Source organism: Argiope bruennichi, chromosome 2 (genome assembly GCF_947563725.1).
Source record: "Argiope bruennichi chromosome 2, qqArgBrue1.1, whole genome shotgun sequence".
Taxonomy (NCBI): domain Eukaryota; kingdom Metazoa; phylum Arthropoda; class Arachnida; order Araneae; family Araneidae; genus Argiope; species Argiope bruennichi.
In genome coordinates, this window is record NC_079152.1 from 102,133,167 (window position 1) to 102,153,426 (window position 20,260).

Consider the following 20,260-nt stretch of genomic DNA (forward strand, 5'->3'; position numbering starts at 1 on the left):
TACCGAAATAATCAAATATTTGTTCTTTTTGAAGACAATGTTTTCTCAATTTATAATTCAATGAATTGTGATAATAAATCAAAGAAATTAATATATATATATATATAAAATGAAAATTGTGATAATCTGAAAAATATGAAACTACAATATGCAAACAGTTTGGCAACAGATGAACTCCATTCCGTAAATATGTAAACATTATGCTCAAAGAAAAGGCGCGATAGGTGTAAGTGGTTGTCAAGAGCTTGCTGATTACTTTTGTTAGAACAGGTGATTTAAGTTTCTTTCATGTCATTTTCCAATAAAAGCTTTTAATTTTTTTGCAAAATAGTGACTTAATTTTGAAAAGTGATACGATATATATGCTTATATTTAAAATTTTCTACCTTATATAGTTTTAAAATTTCGAATTTGAGGAAACGCTGCTAATATTGTTCGTGGAAGATTTGCTATCATCTCAATACGCAAGACTTTGATTTCTTGATTTAAAATTCTTGTATGATAGGTTTCCTTTGCTTTATTTTATTTTTTGCCTGACTGGTATTTATTTGCGCAGTCGTAATTTGTTGGTAGAAATTACTTTCCTTTTTAATGCGATAATTTTCATATTAGTAATTCACACCTTTGCAATAAGTTTATATCTTCGAAGAGTTCTTGTATTTGAACCATAATTTTTCTTAAAAGAAGCTGCTATTTCATTCAAGTAAAATTTTTGCTAACTAATTTCCTTTGCAAATACTATTAGTCATTCCTTATGATAATTCTTATTTCAGTTCATCTTTATTATATTATTTATTATATGCTAAATCTAGACATTACATTTGAAATAGAATTTTGTGTAATTCTATTTTATTATTTTGTAGAGTATACATATTTCATTTGAAATTCGAATTAATTAGGAGGACTGTCAGAATTTTCATTTTCAAATATGAGCTCTGATGATAGTGATTGCAGTGAAGATATTCCAGAAGTAGCAGAGTGTCAAAGGTTATGTGAAAAATTTGCAGAAATTACAGAAACTGATGAAGCTTGTGCTCAGTTTTACTTGCAAGACCGCAAGTGGAATTTAGAGGTAGTTTTTTTTTTTTTTAATTTGTGTGGAATTTTTCAGAAATGTGTAGTTGTAGAGTAATGAAGTGAAAAAATAAATAAAATAAGATTGGCTAATATTGTAAAATATCAATTATATCTGCCTTTTTCATTCTAGGTATTTAATTTTTTACAGGAAGAGAAAGATTATTTTTTAATGAACTGAAACTTTTAATTAAATTTAAAAAATTAAATTCTGAATTTAGTTTTTTTGGGGAAGTTAATTATTTGTTGTAAAACCAAATCTGAACTATTTTATTCTCTTTATTTTTAAAGAAACTGAAATTAATTCAAAGAAAATCCAATATTATATATATATATATATATATATATATATATATATATATATAAACTCTTGTCCAAATGAAATTTTAAAAAGGAATCTATTTACCTCTGACATTGCATGTATTGTTTACTTTTACAATATTTCTAAGATTGTCCACCTTGTATTAATTTATCACTTGTATTTTCCCATATTTTTTGTAATTCTATATAAAAAATATGCATCTCTATATTTTTTTACGGTGTAATTTTTTATGAATTGTTTTTTAGCAATCTGTGCATGACTTTTTTGAAGATAGAAATAATAAAGGTGCTGTACGAGTAAATGATAAAAAGGAAGCTCAAGTTGTTGTAGTAGTAGAGTAAGTTTTGCAATTTTTGAGTTTCATATATATATATATATATATATATTTCCTACCTGGGATAGTTATTTTTTTATTAAAGGGAAGAATAAAATATTTTATTTTGTCTCTATCTGAAATTTTAACAATTATAGTGGTAGCAATGAAAGATTGGCTGCTGCTGCAACAGCTGTGCTAGCAGAATCGGCTCTTTGTCGTAGTGCTGGAAATTCTTCACAGAAAAGAGCATATTCAACTACTGCAAAGGAATTAAATTCCAGTACAAAAAAAACAAAGCCTGTTTTGAAGTTTATTACTTGGAATATTGATGGCTTAAATGAGAAGAATTTGATACTTCGTACTAAAGCTGTTTGCAAAACAATTATGAAGTAAGTAAATATTTTTATGTCTGTATATAATTTGTGGATTTATTTCAAGAGATTTGTATGGTATTGGATTATGTTAAAAATTATTATATCATTCTGATGTTGCAATTTTATTTATAAATATTTATTACAGTATTGTTTTAGTTTGCAATCTAACATAAAATATATATTATTTGACGTAAACTACGTATTATTTTTATCTTAATCAATTAAATTAATATAAAAGTATTATAAATGGGTATTTCTATAAGCTTCTTATGAAATCCTGGGTTTTACATTTACTTATTTAAAAGTAATAAATTATTTTTATAATTTTTTTCTTAGGCTGTATAATGCTATTTATCAAATACTATTCCAACAATACATTCTTTTTAATTTTTAAAGTTTTGTGTCACTGTGCTCCTTCCATATTGTATTAGCTAATCTCAAATTAATAATTTTGATTAATTTTAATTTTTAATATTTTTATTATTGTTATACTAGATTTATGCATTTTATTTGAATCATCATTTCTTGACCCCACTCCTTCCAGAATGGTGATAGTATTTAATGAACCTTCCCCCACCCACACATATTTTAATATGTCTATGGTCCTTGAAATTTATTTTGAACCCAGATTATATATATTCATTATTTTTGAAGGTAGAAGGGGAGAACTAATTTAAGATTTTATTAATTTTTTTCCCTAAATTTCATATGTAATCTTAATAAAATATCTCAAGCATTTTGCTTTGTATACAGACTTCCTGAAAAAAAATACAAAATTTTTCATGAGTGATACTGAAAATACAATATTACTTGAATTGAAATAGCATATTATATGCCCCTTCATATATCAGCCTCAAAAAAAAGTACAGCAAAGTTAAGGTATGGTTAAGGAAGGAATGAAGGTGTGTTCTCTAGCGTGTGCTCTAGAATTGTTGTTCTTAGCTTTTACCGGGTTAACAATAATCAAAATTCACAAATACCACAAAAGTTTATTAAACTATATCTGATGCCACTAAGGTGCCAGGTTACCTATTAACAAAGTTCATGAATACCACAAACATTTCTTAAACTCTATCTGCTGCTACGAAAAAATGCCAAAATGGCCTTCATCTTAAGAAGATTTTCATAAGAAAAGTCACAAATCCAATCAAACGAAAGTGGAATGCAGCCTAACTTTACATGTAAAGAGTCATTTGCTACTTCATATAAAGGACAGTAAAGAACAATATGTTCACAGGTTTCTGGAATCTTGCAGTGAATAGAATTAGGAGAATCGATTAGTCCACATTTATAAAGAGTATCATTAACTGGAAGACTTCTAGAAATTAGGTGAAAAGTCAATATCTCATTTCATCTAGACAAGTTGATTTTTTTAAGTTAACATTTTCTAGCCACCTGTAGTTTTCATAGTATTTAGAATTTTTCCTTTCTTTGTTTTGCTTCAGACGGACAGCTTTGTAACTTGTCGATCTGACTCTTCGAGCGAAATCCAGTCACATATTATTGGGGAGGTCAATGCCTGTTTTGCAGAAGAGTCTGCCCACTCGTTTTCTGCAATTCCCACATGGGCGGGAGTATATACCAGTGTCAAAGAAGAGCATAGTTTTAAGGCATAAAAAATAATCTGAGCTAGAAGAAGGGAACTCCTCGGTGAATGAAAATTGAGGTTCCTCAGGGCCATCAGGTTTGACAACCTATCCGTCAAAATTATATAGTCCTTAGATTCATTTATAAAGTTTAGAACAGCCAAGGCCAAAGCAAATCCCTCCCCTGAATTTATATTATGTATTGTCCCCTTAATTATAGCATTCATAGAACAATTGGTGGCCGCTATTGTTGAGTACTCTTTCTTGGATGCATCTGTGGCCATATTATTCTATCTGCAGGGATAGATACTTTATACTCAGCATACAAGCAATCTGATGATGTTGCGATCTAAACCTCTGTGTTGGAATCCCAATTCGTGGGTCATTATATTGAAATTCTGATATTCTTCCCAATCAACTGGGACCCTTGTCGATATGATTTTGTCCAGTGACAAGTTTTCAAAGTGCGAAAATGCCTCCAATGTGGTTCCACAAGGAAACCTATTTGAAATAATGGAATTAGTCTCGATAATAGCTCTCGATACATTTGTGAAATCACAGGCTGAAAATTGATTGACAAAAAATGCTGCATTTTTCCTCCTAAATCTCAATATTATAGTAATTTCGTTTAATATTTTGTAAAGAATTGGAAGAGGTGTCCACCTGGGGAGCCTGAGAGCAAAGCAAAGGATATTGTTCTGAATTTTTTGCAAAGTTTCATATTTTTGGCTCTTTTATTGGTCATGCCTATCGTTTGAGCACCAAATTCGATCGCTTGAGTGATACAAGCATCACAAATTTTCAGTAAATTAGATGCAAATGCCCGCCCACCTTGGAGCAACCAGGGCTTTGATTGCATTTAGTTTCTTAAAGGCTTTGTTTTTGAGTTGTTCAATATGTGAACAGAATTAGAAGACTGCAGCAAACTGAATGCCAAGAAAATGGATATTATTGGTTCAAGGGATATTACAGTCATGAAAGAAGACCTCTATATTTCATTCCTCCACCAATAGGAAAATGTCATCTGCATAGATAAAGCAAGTGACCTCATTAGGTAAAATATTATAGATATCACTCGTGAAAATTGTAAAGAGTAATGGGGAAGGAACGTTTCCCTGAGGGACGCCTCTTTCTTGCCTAAAAAGTGAAGAGGAAACCCCTCTACAAGACACAAATGCTTTATAGTCTTGCAAAAAGTGTGCAATCCACAATACCCAACTTACCCTTTATTCCGGATTGTAGTACCTTGAGTATCAGGCCATCATGCCAAACGTTATCATAAGCAGACTTTATGTCTAAGAAAATGCCATACACAAACTTTTTCTGAGCTGTAGCTATCCAAATTTTGTTTGTCAGGACTGCTGAAAAGATGTCAATGCCTTTGCATGGTAAAAACCCGGCAGAAAAAGGGGAAAAGAATTTTTTATTTATGTAAAATCATAGAAGCCGATTCAATATTATCCGTTCGGAAATCTTTCCTATAACAGACATCAACGCTATGAGTCTGTATGATGAGACCTCTGATGAACTTTTTCCAGGTTTCAAGATTGGTATAATCTTTGCTGTTCTTCAAGATTCAGGGACCTTATTGTTTGCCGATAAATTATCTTGCGATAAATTTGCCCTAAATTAATAAATTGCATCTATCTATCAAGGAAGAGATTCACACAATGACGATTAGAGGATAACTTGAATATTTATTAAAACGCGGTTAAAACTTCTCGTGACCTGAACTTAAGTGAAGGAAAAGGAAAACATACTTCTCGAAGATGCACATCAGCTTGTATACACACAACGACAGCAACTTCCGGCAACTCCATCATTACCGTCTTATATACAGGGTGGGTTTTTTTTTTTTTTTTTTTTTTTAACTGTCAGTACTCAGAGACCTCTGTAGCTTGAACTATCTGCCGCAAAGCCACCAAATTTTGTACGAGGACTATTGACAACATGGGAAAAAGGAATCCGCGGAAAAAAAGAAGAAAAAAAAAATTAGTTCCGAAAGTTGCCGATAGAAAAACATGTGGCGCTTTACACTTTAAGACAACTAAAATTTTGCATGAAACACGGGGGAAAATTGCAAAATCCCGATTACGTAGTTGACACCAGCGCCAGTATTTTGAATTATAAAAAAGAAGCGGGGCATTGAAAATCATTTCAGGTATCAGTGGATTTGTAAAATGCGTCTCACTTTAGCACAGCGTGCATTACTTGTGAAGCTCTTTTATCTTAATCAATCGAATGCAGCGGCCGCTCTTCGCGAATTTAGAAGGCAAAACAATTTACGTAAAGGACCTCTATCAATTAATACAGTGAAAGCAATGATTAAAAAATTGAAAAAACAGGTTTTCTCGCAATTCGGCCTGGTTGAGGATGGAAACCGGTATCGGAGGATACGATCACAGACGTTGTGACTGCAATAGTTGAAAGAAATCAGATGAGCACAATTTGAGTTGCCCGACAATTGGATGCTAGTGCTTTAACTGTATGGAAAGTTTTAAGAAAAATTCTTCAATTTTATCCATATAAAATTAGCCTTTTGTATGAATTAAAACCTACAGATTATGATCTTCGATTAACCTTTGTTTTGACATTTCTTGCCAGAATGGAGGTCGACGAGGCGTGGCCTTGGATAATTATCTGAAGTGATGAGGCCCATTTTTATTTGAATGGGATTGTTAACACTCAGAATTCTAAAATTTGGGCATCTGAACAACCCCATGCATTTCAAGAAATTTCATTCTCATTCCATTCTCAAAAAGTAAGTTTGGTGTGATTTTATAGCAGATTTTATCATCGGACCATACTTTTGTTAGACTATTACCCAAGCAGGACTGCAGACCTGTTCCGTAAACGCTCAAAGATATCATGATATGCTGGGTAGTTTTGTTATCCCACAACTTCAGCAAAGGCAATGCTTAGATAAAATTGTCTTTATGCAGGATGGAGGACCACCACATATTGGTACATGTGTACAGCAACTGCTGCGCCATCACTTTACAGAAGAAAGAGTCATTAGTCGCTGTTTTCGTGTTGCATGGCCAGTTTGCTCCCCAGATCTAACCACTGTGACTTTTTTCTATGGGGTTATTTAAAATCGAAGGTTTATCTTGGTGGAGTTTCAAACTTATCAGTTTTAAAGGAAAACATAATACGGACTGTTATAAACATGCCTCTTGAAATGTTGCATTCAGCTGTACAGAATGCAATGCTTTGTCCAAGAAAATGGAAATCATATTGAAAATAGCATATGTCTTCCCCGGGAAAGCGATTCTACTGAATAAAAACAAAAGGAAAAGAATAAAAAAAAATTAATATAATCTCCTTTTTTTTTTCTTTCTTTCTTTTTTCTTAAATTTGTTACCATTTACAAAAGTTATTTTTTCGAATAAAGCACATTTGTGGAAAAATTAATTCTTTGTTATTCATTTATCTGTTTACTGTAGCTTTTAAAAATTTTATCCTGCAGTTAAACTTAAAATTTCGATCAAAAGCGCCACATTCCCCCATCGACAACTTTTCAAACTAATTTTTTTTTTTTCGCGGATAATTTTTTTCCCATGTCGTCAGTAACCCCCGTACAAAATTTGGTAGCTTTGCGGCTGATAGTTTGAGCTACAGAGGTCTCTCAGTACCATCAGTTAAAAAAAAAAAATAAAATCTTGTAGTGTCGCGATAAACAAAAAACTGTATTTCTTCAATGATATGCTAATTAGAGTGATCTTATTAGCATATTATACTAGATATTAGCTCTTGGGTGACTGCATCCAATTAGATAAAGATTCAAAAAATTTGCATCTAGCAGATGCTTCGGATAAAAAAAAAATGGAAGGAAAATTTTGATTTATTCCCAACAAATGCCCCCCTCGGCAGTATTTCAGCTGCTTTCTTAAGAATAATTCTAATTTATAGAATTAGATTAAATACTGAAATTTAACGAGCTTTATCGCGATACTTACAGGGTTCTTTTTTTTTTTTTTTTTTTTTTTTTTAGTTTTAAAACTTAGTCTTATATCTTAACTTTGATATGCATACAGTTTTTATACTTTGATAATATTCAGCACATATAAAACATTTATATTTTTTTTACAAAAACATTTTCTAATAATCAATATTTGTATATAGATTCAGTCTTAATTTTTAAAAAGAAACATTTAGATGAAAATCTTTTACAAAGCATTCCATTGACAAATGTGAGGAAAAAAGAAATATTCTTTAACCTTAACAAATTCTCACAAAATAATTTCTCAACTTGAAATGCATACTATGCTTCTAAAGACATTTTTGAAAATGCATCATAATATTTATGCAAGATTTTAATCCTATACAACATAACATTATTTAAAAAAAATACCAAATACTAATATTTCACTTCATGGTTTTTAAATAATTTCTCATTAAATTTCTTAATCTGAAATTTTGTTTGAGACTTAGTAAATATGTCTGCTTTATTCAACTTAGTGTTTACATACAGTAACTTAAAAATGTTAAAGTTTAATAGATTCTTGACAAAATGATATTTTATGATATGATGCTTAGTGCCGTTATTTTCAATCGACGATTTAGAAAACTGAATTGCAGTTATATTGCCACTTAATGGTTTACGAGAGATCTCACCCAAGGAACACATTGGTGCTTAATAAAAATTGACTTTCTTCAAGAACATTCTTCAGCCATGTTAGCTCCTTTGATGTTTCACATATGCTGATGAACTCTGCTTTTATCGATGATAAGGTTACTGATTTTTACTTGGCAGTCCTCCACGAGATCGGTGCATTGTCACAGAAAATAATCGTCCGCTCACTGAAATGCGATCGTCTCGGCATGACGCAAAGAGATACTTCGGTGATGTTCCCAAGATCGAATTTGTAGTGTCTGATAGCTTGTAGATATCCTAGTAGTTTCATCAATCCGCTCCAGTTGGTGACTCCAGGATTGGAATGAAACTGCGAAAAGAGATTTACAGCATAATTAATGCCAGGTCTAGTTCTCTATGCAATAAAGCAACCTATAACGCTTCTATATGGATAACTCTCCATTTCTTTGGTTTCTTCATCTGTCGTGGGACATTGCAACTTGCATGGGGAAGTATCCTTGTTCAGCAGAGTTTTAATAATCCGAAAAGCGCAATGTGAGGACGCAACCTCCTGCGATGTTCTCTCCAAAAAATTGCGTTTACGCCTCTTCACATATTTTCTAAGAATCGAATCTATGTTCCTATAGGCGACACAGTTCGAAATTGAAGGTTATGGTTTTGCCTTTCTGAGTTTTCTTTTCACTGCCTTGAGATAATTGCACTTTACATCTCGCCAAGGAGAGTGAGAGTGACTGGACCAAGAAAGAGATTATGAGGATGCACTAGCACTTTCCTGAAAAGTTTGAGTAAAACTGACGAGGGAGGGCAGTTGGTCCTGCCTTTGAATAAGCTTGTTTACCTTTCTAAAACATTTATTCAAATCTATGTATTTGCGGGTATGAAGGGACTTCATGCCGATGTTACAGATCAAGATGAAAATGGGGCAGTGATCACTGTCGTATAGATCATGGGAAATCTCTATCCTAATTTTATTTACTATATATGTTGAACAGATCAACAAGTCTAATAAATAGAGGGTTTGGATCCCCTGATATCTGGTGAACTTGTTCGTATTTAGTAAGCACATTTGATTAGAGCTAAACCAATCTAAGACCAAGTTAACATCGGAGGAATGTATGATAGTTCCCGAGTGCCAGGTGATGCATATTGAAATCGCCCAACACGAAAGGAGGAGTAATCTAAGATGCAAAAGAATCCAGCCAGGAAGCTTCAAACTTGCCACCAGGTGAATAGAGATTAATAACTAGGATTGGGAAATCCAAGTTCGGACCAAGCCAAATCTTTAATACTATGACCTCCACATCCGATGGAGGAAGGGCGAGAGCGAAATGCTAAACCGGGATATCCTGACGAACAGCCGTAATAAGGCCGCCTCTAATCGAATTTTGCCTTTCAATACGAAATATTTTCATATTTTTGAATGAAAAAGGGTGCGATGTACTCAACCAAGATTCCTGCAATACCAGACACTGGGCAAGAGAAAAAGAGGGTTCGAGCAGCCAAGGGATCTTACTTTTGATCCCGTGGATATTCCAATGAATAAAATGCATTGAAATATATATATACAGGGGAAAAGAGGAGAGAATAAAAAAAAAAAAAAAAAATCAAGTGACTGATCCTATGTCCAAAATTCCTTCTTCCCCACTCAGATTATTTATTTCAGCAAGGAAACTTTGATCAAGAACAAGATCTGGGCTATGAGACGGGCTGTAACCAAAATTTGATTCGAGCAATGATATTTTATTATTTAAAGTGTCTAGAGTTTCGAAGAGAATTATTCTCCTCCACTTTTTTGTCGCAATTGTTTTGGATTTCCACGATATGAGCCACGCATTGGCGGTTTACTTCATGAAGTTTTAAAATTTCATTCCCCTGTGGAATAAGACCAATAATAAACTTTGTTGGCTCCTGAAGGCTGATTTGAGGTCGGAAGCTTGTTTGTTGGGGTTATCAAGAGTATGAACTGCCGGATCACTCTTGACTTTTTGCGCGAAGGTTGGCGATGTCGCTATTCTCCTTGCTTCCTGGAAAGAGATGTCCTTGTATGTGATCAAATTAATAATTTCTTTTTCTATCTAGTAGAAACGGCAGTCACTATTGAGTGCGTCATGCGCCTCTTCACAGTGAAAATATTTAATGGATAGAACACATTCCTCAGCTTGTGTGCCCCCACAATTTTTACATCTTTTGTCGGATATCGATCTCCAAACTCTATTATGGATCAATATTCCTAATTCTCAATGCTCATGTGATGTAGTATATAAAACTCAATGCTCTTCAAAAACTTACAAAAAGCTTTTAATCTACTTTAACTACATCTAATTACATTTACGGACATCTAAAACTACCACGCACACAAAACATTACATCAAAACATTAAAACAGAAGTGCTCACAAAAAAGAGTTGCCAGATACAAGAATGAATTTAAAAATTATCTCGTAACCAGTCAGTTTTCTACATCCTCCCACCTTAAGTTGGGAGAGTTCGCAACTCAACAAGTCTCAAAGTCACAAATCGAGTCTTTTTGGTCCATGTACGATTTTTCCAGATCGAGTTTTAACAGTTTCTGAAATGGGACCTTCAGGATCTAACACTCGTGTGTGCGACACCTCATGAGCAGCTTGCTCTTGTTGCACTTTAGGAGTAACCTGCTCTTGTTGCACTTTAGCTCTGACATCCTTAGCCACATCATAAGTTATCTCCAACGGAAACAGTCTTTGAATCGGTCTTAGTATTTCTCCACGGGCTGTTTTAAGTTTCACGAGTCTGGTAATTCCCTCTTTCCCCGGGATGATTTCTGTCACACGTTCCAGGGGCCAGTTGATACGCTTCTCATTATCGTTTCCTACAAGAACAACATCACCAACAGAAATAATCGACTTATTTTGAAGCTTTGGCCTTTGTATCTACGAACCTAAATACTCAGACCTGAATCTTTTCCTAAGGCAGGGGTGTTTGTGCTCCGGGGAAACCCCGGAATTCCGGGGATTTTGAACTTCGATCCCCGGAATTTCCGGGGATCGTCGTTAAAAAGGAAGTAGGAATAATAATGAATTATTTATTTTGATCTGGGTAATTTTGTTTGCTTTGAAAGCAGAAAACGCAAGGTCAGTGTGTGTGGTGAAAACTTTTCCTTTCTTTCTCCAAAGGCAGTGATAATGCGTGAAAAGGGGGAAAAACTTCTTTTTTGTTCTTCCTTATTGCGAGTTATGACTCATTCCCCCGGTTCTCGGACATTCTCTTCTGGATTCTTTTCGGCAAGTAGGCGCGGCAGAAAAAAAAGGGGGAGACTTCGTTCGACCAGATGTGCGATAACGTGACTCTGGGTTCAAAGGTCTTATCTCTCCTGGCGTGGCGCCAATAAGTAGAGAAGGGGGATTTTTCGCCGTATTAGCTATTTGTCATTGATCGCTTCGGAACTTTTTTTTCTTCGCTGTGTAAAATTTTCGTTTCATTTAATGATGCACGTGTAAATTTTTCGTTTCGCTTATTGAAATATTTTTTATTTATGTACGCAAGAGAATTTCATTTAGAAATTTCAGCATATGAAACAGAAATTACCCCTTAAAAATTCATATCTAATTAGTTTTACAGCATTAGATCCAGAGCTAAGAGGTAAAACCAGTACAATATTAGCTTTTAAAAAATTATCATCTTTTATGTCCCATATTTTTAGTGATAATGAAAAGTCAAAAGTAGAAGCTGAAATAAGGTTATACCAGAGTGATATTGATATCACCAAAGAAATGCTCTACACATCTGATGAAAGTGGAAATCAAGTCAAGTGTACAATTGATAAATATTGGTCTAAAGTTTTTAATTTAAAAGATGATTTCACAAATGATTATAAGTATCCTACATTGGCTAAATTGGTCAAAGCCTGCCTTAGCTGCTTCCATGGCCCATTAGTGGAAAGTGCATTCAACTTAATGGATACACTTGTCACTGACTATAGAACCTCTCTTAAGATTGATTCCCTAGATGCAGTGCAGACTATTAAATATGATTTAATGGCTTCTAAAGAAACCTCATGTGAAAAACATGGCTCAAAAAATCCAATGACTGATCCAATTCACAAAGATCTCTTACTGAATATGAACAGAAGTTGGAAAACATGTCAAGAGGACTTAAAAACATTTATTTCAGATGAGTCACCTATAAAAGTCTCTGAAAAACCTTCTACATTAGCAGAAAAGCAAACTGCTTCTACCTCTGCATGTGCAGTTCTCGAGGAAATTTCTTCAACTGTAAATGAGGAAAATAAAAGTCAACCTTCCTGCAATTATGAAGTTCACCACAAAAGAAAGACAAGCCCACAAACATCAGAAAATAAAAAAAAAGCAGCAGAAATTAGATAATTTTTTTAAAAGAATTAATTCAGGTAATTTAAAAGATTTGCATAAAATGTAGTAGTTTATATGTTTGAAAATTTATGGTTATTGATTTTGCAAAAAAAGTAATTCATTGAACTTTTATAATTAGGTCATTCAATATTTCATAATTGTAATTTTTCATTTCTCTCTCCCCCCCCCTTCTCGAAACTCCAAAATGCCGGTAGTAAGTCCGTAAAAGTTTCAGGGGATTTTTTGGGGTCCCACAAACACCCCTGCTAAGGTCCTTTTGCAAAGCAAGACGATATTTTATCCTTTTATATAGGCTTTTGTGATCTGCTGCATCACAGTCGGGCACTCCAACTTCTCTAATGTCTTGTAGGAATAATGATGGTGACAGTGGAACAAAATCTGTATCTCTCTCTGAAATGTAGGTGAGAGGTCTCGAATTGATTATCGATTCACAATTCGCAGAGAACCGTGATCATCTCCTTATATGTCAAAAAGGCATGACCTAACACCCTCTTTAGCACATTTTTCATAACTTGAATCAACCTCTCCCACCAGGACGCAGTAGGGGGGTTAAATTTCCATTTAATGCGATTTATTGTTCCGTTCTCTACGATCTGGTTCCAGTCTAAAGAGCGGAGCAAGTTACTAGCACCAACAAAGTTTGTTCCATTGTCACAGTAGATAACTGAGCATCTACCTCTTCTTGCCACAAATCTGCGCAGGGCCAACAAAAATGTATCAGTGGAAATGCCTGATAGAAGCTCAAGATGTACAGCTCTGTACACCGCGCATGTGAAAAGACAAACCCAAGTCTTTTTCTCATCTTTCAAGTACAATGGGCCAGCTAAGTCCACTCCTACAATTTCGAATACAGCAGTGTCTCTGATTCGATCTTTGGTAATTAGGGCTGGCTCTGCATCTAAATTTTTTCCAGAATGCCTCTTGCAGATAACACATTTTGAGATGATCGATCGCAAAGTTTTTAGGCCATTTAAGATCCAAAAATGTTCTCTCAGCAGGTTAAGTAGCATTTGAGTCCCCACATGTCCATGTCTTTTGTGAAAAGAAACTATTAAAAGTTTCACAACATGGTGTTGAGAAGGAAGGACTACAGGTCTTCGAAAAGAATGGCTGACTTCGCGATACTCAATTTTTGTTCTCAATCTGATGATGGCATTCTCATCTTTGTAAACTTTTAAAGTTTTCAATTTCTCGTCTTTCTCATTAATGAATGCTTCACTTTGAATGGTCTTTATTACTATTTTCTCCGCTTCTTCAAAGTCCTCTGCATCCAGAATATCACATTTTCTCAATTTTTTTGGTTTTTTACAGTTTCTAAAAAATCTCAATATCCGGCCAATCATACGTACAATTTTCTCATATTGTGAAAAGTAACCATAGTACCAATCAGGTTCTTCCATATTCACGTTTTCGATGGCGTGAGCACTCAAACATTCAGTCGGGGTAGACACAAGAGTTTTCTTTAGTTCCTTCAGCACTTCATCTTCATTGACTACTACATCTGAGAATGGCCACTGATTAGCAGGTAAATGCAGCCAATCAGGGCCCTCCCACCATTTGCACTGCACTAGTTTCTTGGCAGAACAACCTCTACTTGGAAGATAGGCAAGATTAAACGAACCAGGCACATGTCTCCAATTTTCTTTGAAAGTCAAAGATTTCAGCAACACGGTTTTGTATGAAGTTACTCCAAGCATCTTCTCTTTTAATCCAAGTCATCACTGTCGTTGAGTCGGACCACAAATAGATTTCTTCATGTGGGATGTCTTTTGTGATAGATAAGGCAAGGCGTGCAGTGATTGTAGCCGCCAATAACTCTAGTCTTGCAATAGTGGTCTTCTTCTTTCCCGTTGGGAAAACTCTGGCTTTAGCACTTAACAACTGAACTTTGACATACTCACTCGTCTCAACTCGAAGAAAAGCTACTGCTGCATAAGCATACATGCTCGCATCACTGAAAAAATGCAAGGAACATTTCTCATTCGCATCACCAGTTTTTAAATGTCGAGGAATTTGAACCTTTTCGAGATGAAATATGTCTCTCATCCACTTCAGAAACTCTTCTCTAGTATCAGAGTCCACTTCTTCCTCCCAATTCAATTTTCGCTCCCAAGTTTTCTGTAGCAGCAGTTTTGGAAACAATGCAACAGGACAAGTTGCACCAATAGGATCGAAGATACGATGAGCTGTGGAAAGAATAATTTTCTTCGTCACATTCTCTACACAAAGTTCCTTCAGGCTGTTCATATTTATAACCAAAGTATCGAGACTTTTGCCCCACTGTAATCCTAAAACATTCGTGACAGGAGTGCTTTTATTCTTTAAACATGTGCTTTTCCAGCCTCTTAGTTGAAAACTTCTCTCAGCCATGACATTGGTCGCAACCTCAATGAAGAGTTCAAGCTCCTTCTCGTTTGGCACACTTGTCACACAATTATCCACATAAAAACTCTGCATTAATAATTTTACCATCCTCTCTGGATATTTCTTATCTTGATGGTTTAATACATCTTGCAAGTGGTGCAGAATAACAATTCCAAGCAAAAAGGGACTGCATGACACACCAAAAACTACACGACAATGTCTAAAGTACTTCAATTTACCATCTTCTCCAATCCACAGAAAACGCAAAAAATCTTTATCTGAAGGTGACAGACAAATTTGCAAAAAGGCCTTGTTAATATCAGCACCTTGTTAATATCAGTTAATATCTCCATTTATTTCCTAATCATCACCTTGTTAATATCAGTTAATATCTCCATTTATTTCCTAATCATCACCTTGTTAATATCAGTTAATATCTCCATTTTTTTCCAACCGAAAACGATATAAGATATTTGGTATCAATTCAATCAAATTAACTCCAGTTTTTAAACAGTCATTGAGGCAAGGGGCACCTTTCTGTCTAGCAGAAGCATCGAATACAGGTCTGATTTTGGTTGTACTGTCCTCCTTCAAAACAGGACGGTGTGGTAAATAATGTGCAAGGAGATTAACCTCGTCTTTAGTCACTTCTTCTATGATATTTTCTTCCAACCACTCTTTAAACACTGCTCCTTAGGCTTCGAACAGTCCTTCGGTTTTAAGTCTCTTTACAACTTTGTGTAAAGAGACTTAAAACCGAACTTTTTCTCAGACTTCTTCTCAGAAAGTTCAAAATTGTCAGGAAGTGGAAGATGATCTTCAATCCAAAGTAAACTCACAACATACCTATTGTTCTCTATTTTAACTGTGTTTAAGAAATGCTGCCTCGCTGCTTCTTGTAGTTCAACCGCCGTCTTCTTTTCAGATGGGTCTGTGATACCAAGAGAGTCAAGAGTCCACAAATCTGTTATGCAAGCACTTGTCGTGAGCATTGAAGTGATTAATAAGCTTGTATTCTCACTATTGGCACTTCCAATAACCGTACAACCTAGCTTTGTTTCAATTGCAATGATTCCATTTTTTAGTTGGAGATAGTTTCCAGTAATCAGCTTTCCTGCAACATCAGCTCCTATGAGAATTTCAGTTGGACCATCCAAATCTTCCGCCAAATGAATGTTGTAGTCTCTGAGTTCTTCAAAATGTGACCCTCGTTTTCTAGATAATATTGATTCACAAATCACTTCCTGTCCGAGTATTTCAAAATGACAGTTATACTCCTCTGAAACGCTTGACAAATATATCATATATACATTATGTTGGCAGGTTGAGGTATTGGAACCACCGAACAGTGAGTGTTGTAAATACTGTTACAAATCTGTAATTTTGCTACCCAGCACGAATAGTGTCATCCTGGAAAAACCGTTAAAACCTTTGTAAGATCTGTCCTGTGCGTGCTGAGCTTGCGACCATTTGGCGGCGAGTTTGGCGACTAAATGGATAATACTGGAAAGTTCGAGAACTTTCACGATCCGTCCACAAAGAACCGAGATGCACCCAGGTACGCCCTGATTGGTCTGAAGATTCTAGCCCCGCCTTTCGGAGCTATAAAAGACAGGCACTCTGAAGCTGCAGTGAAGTTGTGTGTATCGTCAGAAGTCGTGTGTCATAGTCGGAGTCGCCGACAAGTAAAAGATTTGAGAGGATTAGACAGCAAGAAAGCTGCTGAACTAGCGATTAAATGTGCTGCATTATTGCGATTGATCCACGGTATTTGTAGAAAAATTTTGTAACATTTGGTGTCATGAGTGGGGTTATTTGTATTTTCCTGTGTATTCCTTGGACTAGAGGAACGGATGAAAAATTCGCAACGGGCCAAAAACAACAACGGGCCTTTTCTACAGCACTTTGTTTTTCATGCAAAGTCAGTTTAGAAGCTTTTTTACAGTTTCATGAATAATGTTCCTCAGTACAAAAAATTCAAAGTTTCTTCTTATTGAGATTAGAGGCCAAAAGATCAGTTGCTGATGATACTCTTGTTTGAAACTTCTTCTCGTTAAATTCTCGACGACTGTTGGAAAAGCTTGATTCTTTAGATTGATCAAAACTTTGGGAAGCTAACAAATTCTTTCTTCTCCCTCCACTTCATCCTGGAGAAAGTCTAAAAGCCGATCTAGATCGTTACTTGTCATTTTCTTATTTGAAGAGGTATCTTTTTTCTCGGTTGTTAAACTATACGTCACCTCCTCACTCACTCGTCTATGCGTAGTTCGGAATCGCTGCCATACCTTTAAAGTCTCGTCAGGGAGAGAAAATTCAACTAGAGGGAACGACATTGCAGCATATTTATCCTTGATCACTCCCAAAGACTCTAAAGCTCTTAGTTTTGTTTCTAACTGATCATACAGTTTACGTATGGGGATTTTTTGCAACTTTTGTTTTAATAGTACAATAGATAACAGATCTCTCTCGTAAACCTCGACGAGCAACTCTTCTCTGCCATAGCGTAGCTTTAACTGTTTAACCGCTTTTTCATAATTTTCACCGCCAGGGAGGAAACTTTTAATCAACTCGTCAGCGGGTGAACCTTTCTTCATAGCGTGTGCTAAATAAACATATTTATCATGATTATCAAGGTTGGAATCGTTATCAGTTTTTTGAAATTGTCCCCCAAAACACAACCAGTTCTTTATATTTCCATCAAAAGTAGGTAAATTGATTTTAGAATAATGCAATAAATTGTTCGGTGTAGTACTCATCGCTCCGAAAACAGTAGAAGCCGGAGAATGTTCTTTTTTCTCATCCAAAGGATCATGTAATTTATTTTCTAAAACTCGCCACTTATCAATATAACTCTCTGAAATGTCGATTTCATTATTGATATTTTCCTCAGTCTCTTCGGAAGCAAACAATAGTTCTCGAAATTCGTACTCACGCGCTACCATTAGTTTCGCATTCTCTTCTACAATTTTTAATTTCAAAATTTTATCTTCGACAGTCAGCTCATTTTCATAGTTCAAAAAGTCACTATGAGCAATCGTAAAGAGTCTCCGATACTGTTTTCGAGAATTCTTTAGTTTCTCCATTACAAAAATATAACAAGCTCAAAAGTTATGGCTTACTCGAATCGTAGCAGATATCCTGTCACGGACGCCAGATATCGGATATCGATCTCCAAACTCTATTATGGATCGATATTCCTAATTTTCAATACTCATGTGATGTAGTATATAAAACTCTATACTCTTCAAAAACTTATAAAAAGCTTTTAATCTACTTTAACTACATCTAAAACTACCACGCACACAAAACATTACATTAAAACAGAAGTGCTCACAAAAAAGAGTTGCCAGATACAAGAATGATACAACAAAGTTTTAAAAATAATCTCGTAACCAGTCACTTTTCTACATCTTTTGTTGTTTTCACAACTTATTTGGTGACGATGTTTGTATCAATAATTCGGACACAAGCGTTTGGAAAACTCGAAACAAAAGTTCGTCACTTTTTCGATTGAATTTATGTGGCGCGTAATAAGAATTGATTTTTTGAGTTTATTTACAAAAAACGTATCATAACTTTGAGTGATGGGTTCAAATTTGACGTTAATGTCAGTTGACTTAATCCATGGGGATGAGCCTGTCTTGCTGTCTATGCACAATTTAACGATAGAACAGCCTCTTTGAAGTGCTATCTTAGCTTTGTCAACGAGTGGGAACTCATTTGTCAATGCATCATTGATCCTTCTATCTTTGCGGCAACTCTCAGACACAGGGTCATCGGGTTTACGCTTCGTCTTGCCCGACAAATACTCTGGCTTTAATCTGCCAAAAAGAAATAAAACATTTACTAAAAGAAAATAATCATAAACATAGAAGACTTACCTTTAAATCTCTGAAAGAAAAAAATACATAGTGCCACTACCACTTCACCCCCAGTGAAAAATGGCGGTATAAACACCAATAAAAACAAAAAAGAAAACTCCTCCTACTATGTTTCCACGAACAAAGGAAGACCGCAGAAACGATGTAATGCTTACCCTGACAACCACATCAAGAAGAAATAAATAAACTGAACAACCAGAAAAACCTAAGCCACACCAAAAGATAATCCTGAAGCAAGAGCCAAGAAAACACAACCTTCTTCCTTCACTTCCAGCTGCCTTTTCTTAAGGCATGGTTAAAAGTTGGGTGTGTTTTAAAGCATCAACATTGACTAATCGTAGCAAAACTGTAAATTTAATCCTATACAATATTGGAGTCATGTAAAATTACTGTTGTTTATTATGTGATTTTACTCTTATATTTTTGCATTGACTACAGATAATCAAATGCATTAAATGATAAATATTCATTAGATAAAGAGTGTTCCGATAAATTCTATGGATGGAGGAGGATATTAAGATCTTGTTAAAGTGTTCCAGCTTAGTTCTAGAATTTACTTTACAATTAGTATTTCAGGTGTGATAATGCTAAAATAAATTTCAATTGATTAAAGAAAATTTTTCCTTTTGTTTGTAACCTTTGTATTTTTTTTAATGATTATTACATGAAATTGTTTTTGATGGGAAAAAAAAACACTTTGGAAAACTTTAAAGAACTGTAATACTGACTTACTGATATTTTAAAGGCTGCTAAGATGTCAGTACCTAAATGGTGCGGGAATACTTTAGAATTTATACTGAATACTAAACAGAAATATGAATTTTCAGATACAAAGGAAATTCAAACTTTGTGAGTTTCATGAAGTGCTGGAATTGCTTGTTTTATCGTCAAAATGGCAGTGAAACAAATACTCATCAACATCTACTGTTGCCAGACTCTTTAACCTACCTGACTGGCTTGGTGCAATGATCATTAAAGCAAACATTTTCATATAGCAACTGCGGCTATTGAAAATTAATCAGACTGACATGCTTCACTTTAAAGAAGATGAAGAATGGGCTAAATTCTTGAAGATCTGCTATCTATCAATAATTTAGAAATGGAGAAATGTTTTTAATAGCAGAAGCTATCCATATTTGGCAGCACAGATTCGTTGATGCATTTAAATTGCTTATGTAACAATTGTCTATTGCAAATTACATACAGTATTTGTTAGATTGGTGGCAAGCACATCTTAAGCGTCCCCAGTAAAAAAAATTTAAATACCTAGACATGAACTGTACTCAACTTTCATTCATTAAATTTATTTGTAGAATATTTTCTTCTTTTAAAATTCTGAACAATGTTTTCCTATGCTGATTACAAATTGCATGTAGGAATT

The 20,260-nt window shown here is 34.7% G+C and overlaps 1 protein-coding gene across 2 annotated transcripts in view; it reads left to right on the top strand.

Moving 5' to 3' along the window:
• The first annotated feature begins 183 nt into the window (after window positions 1-183).
• The window catches only part of LOC129954774 (tyrosyl-DNA phosphodiesterase 2-like), a 29,440-nt gene continuing 9,363 nt past the window's right edge, over window positions 184-20,260 (top strand). Inside the window, exons 1-4 of one of the 2 annotated variants that reach the window (XM_056068170.1) lie at window positions 184-270; window positions 900-1,072; window positions 1,642-1,733; window positions 1,868-2,101. In XM_056068170.1, coding sequence (XP_055924145.1) covers window positions 929-1,072; window positions 1,642-1,733; window positions 1,868-2,101 — 470 coding nt within the window. In that variant the 5' untranslated portion in view covers window positions 184-270; window positions 900-928. Of the gene's footprint in view, window positions 271-863; window positions 1,073-1,641; window positions 1,734-1,867; window positions 2,102-20,260 lie in introns of both variants that reach the window. The other variant, XM_056068169.1, reaches the window with a different exon arrangement.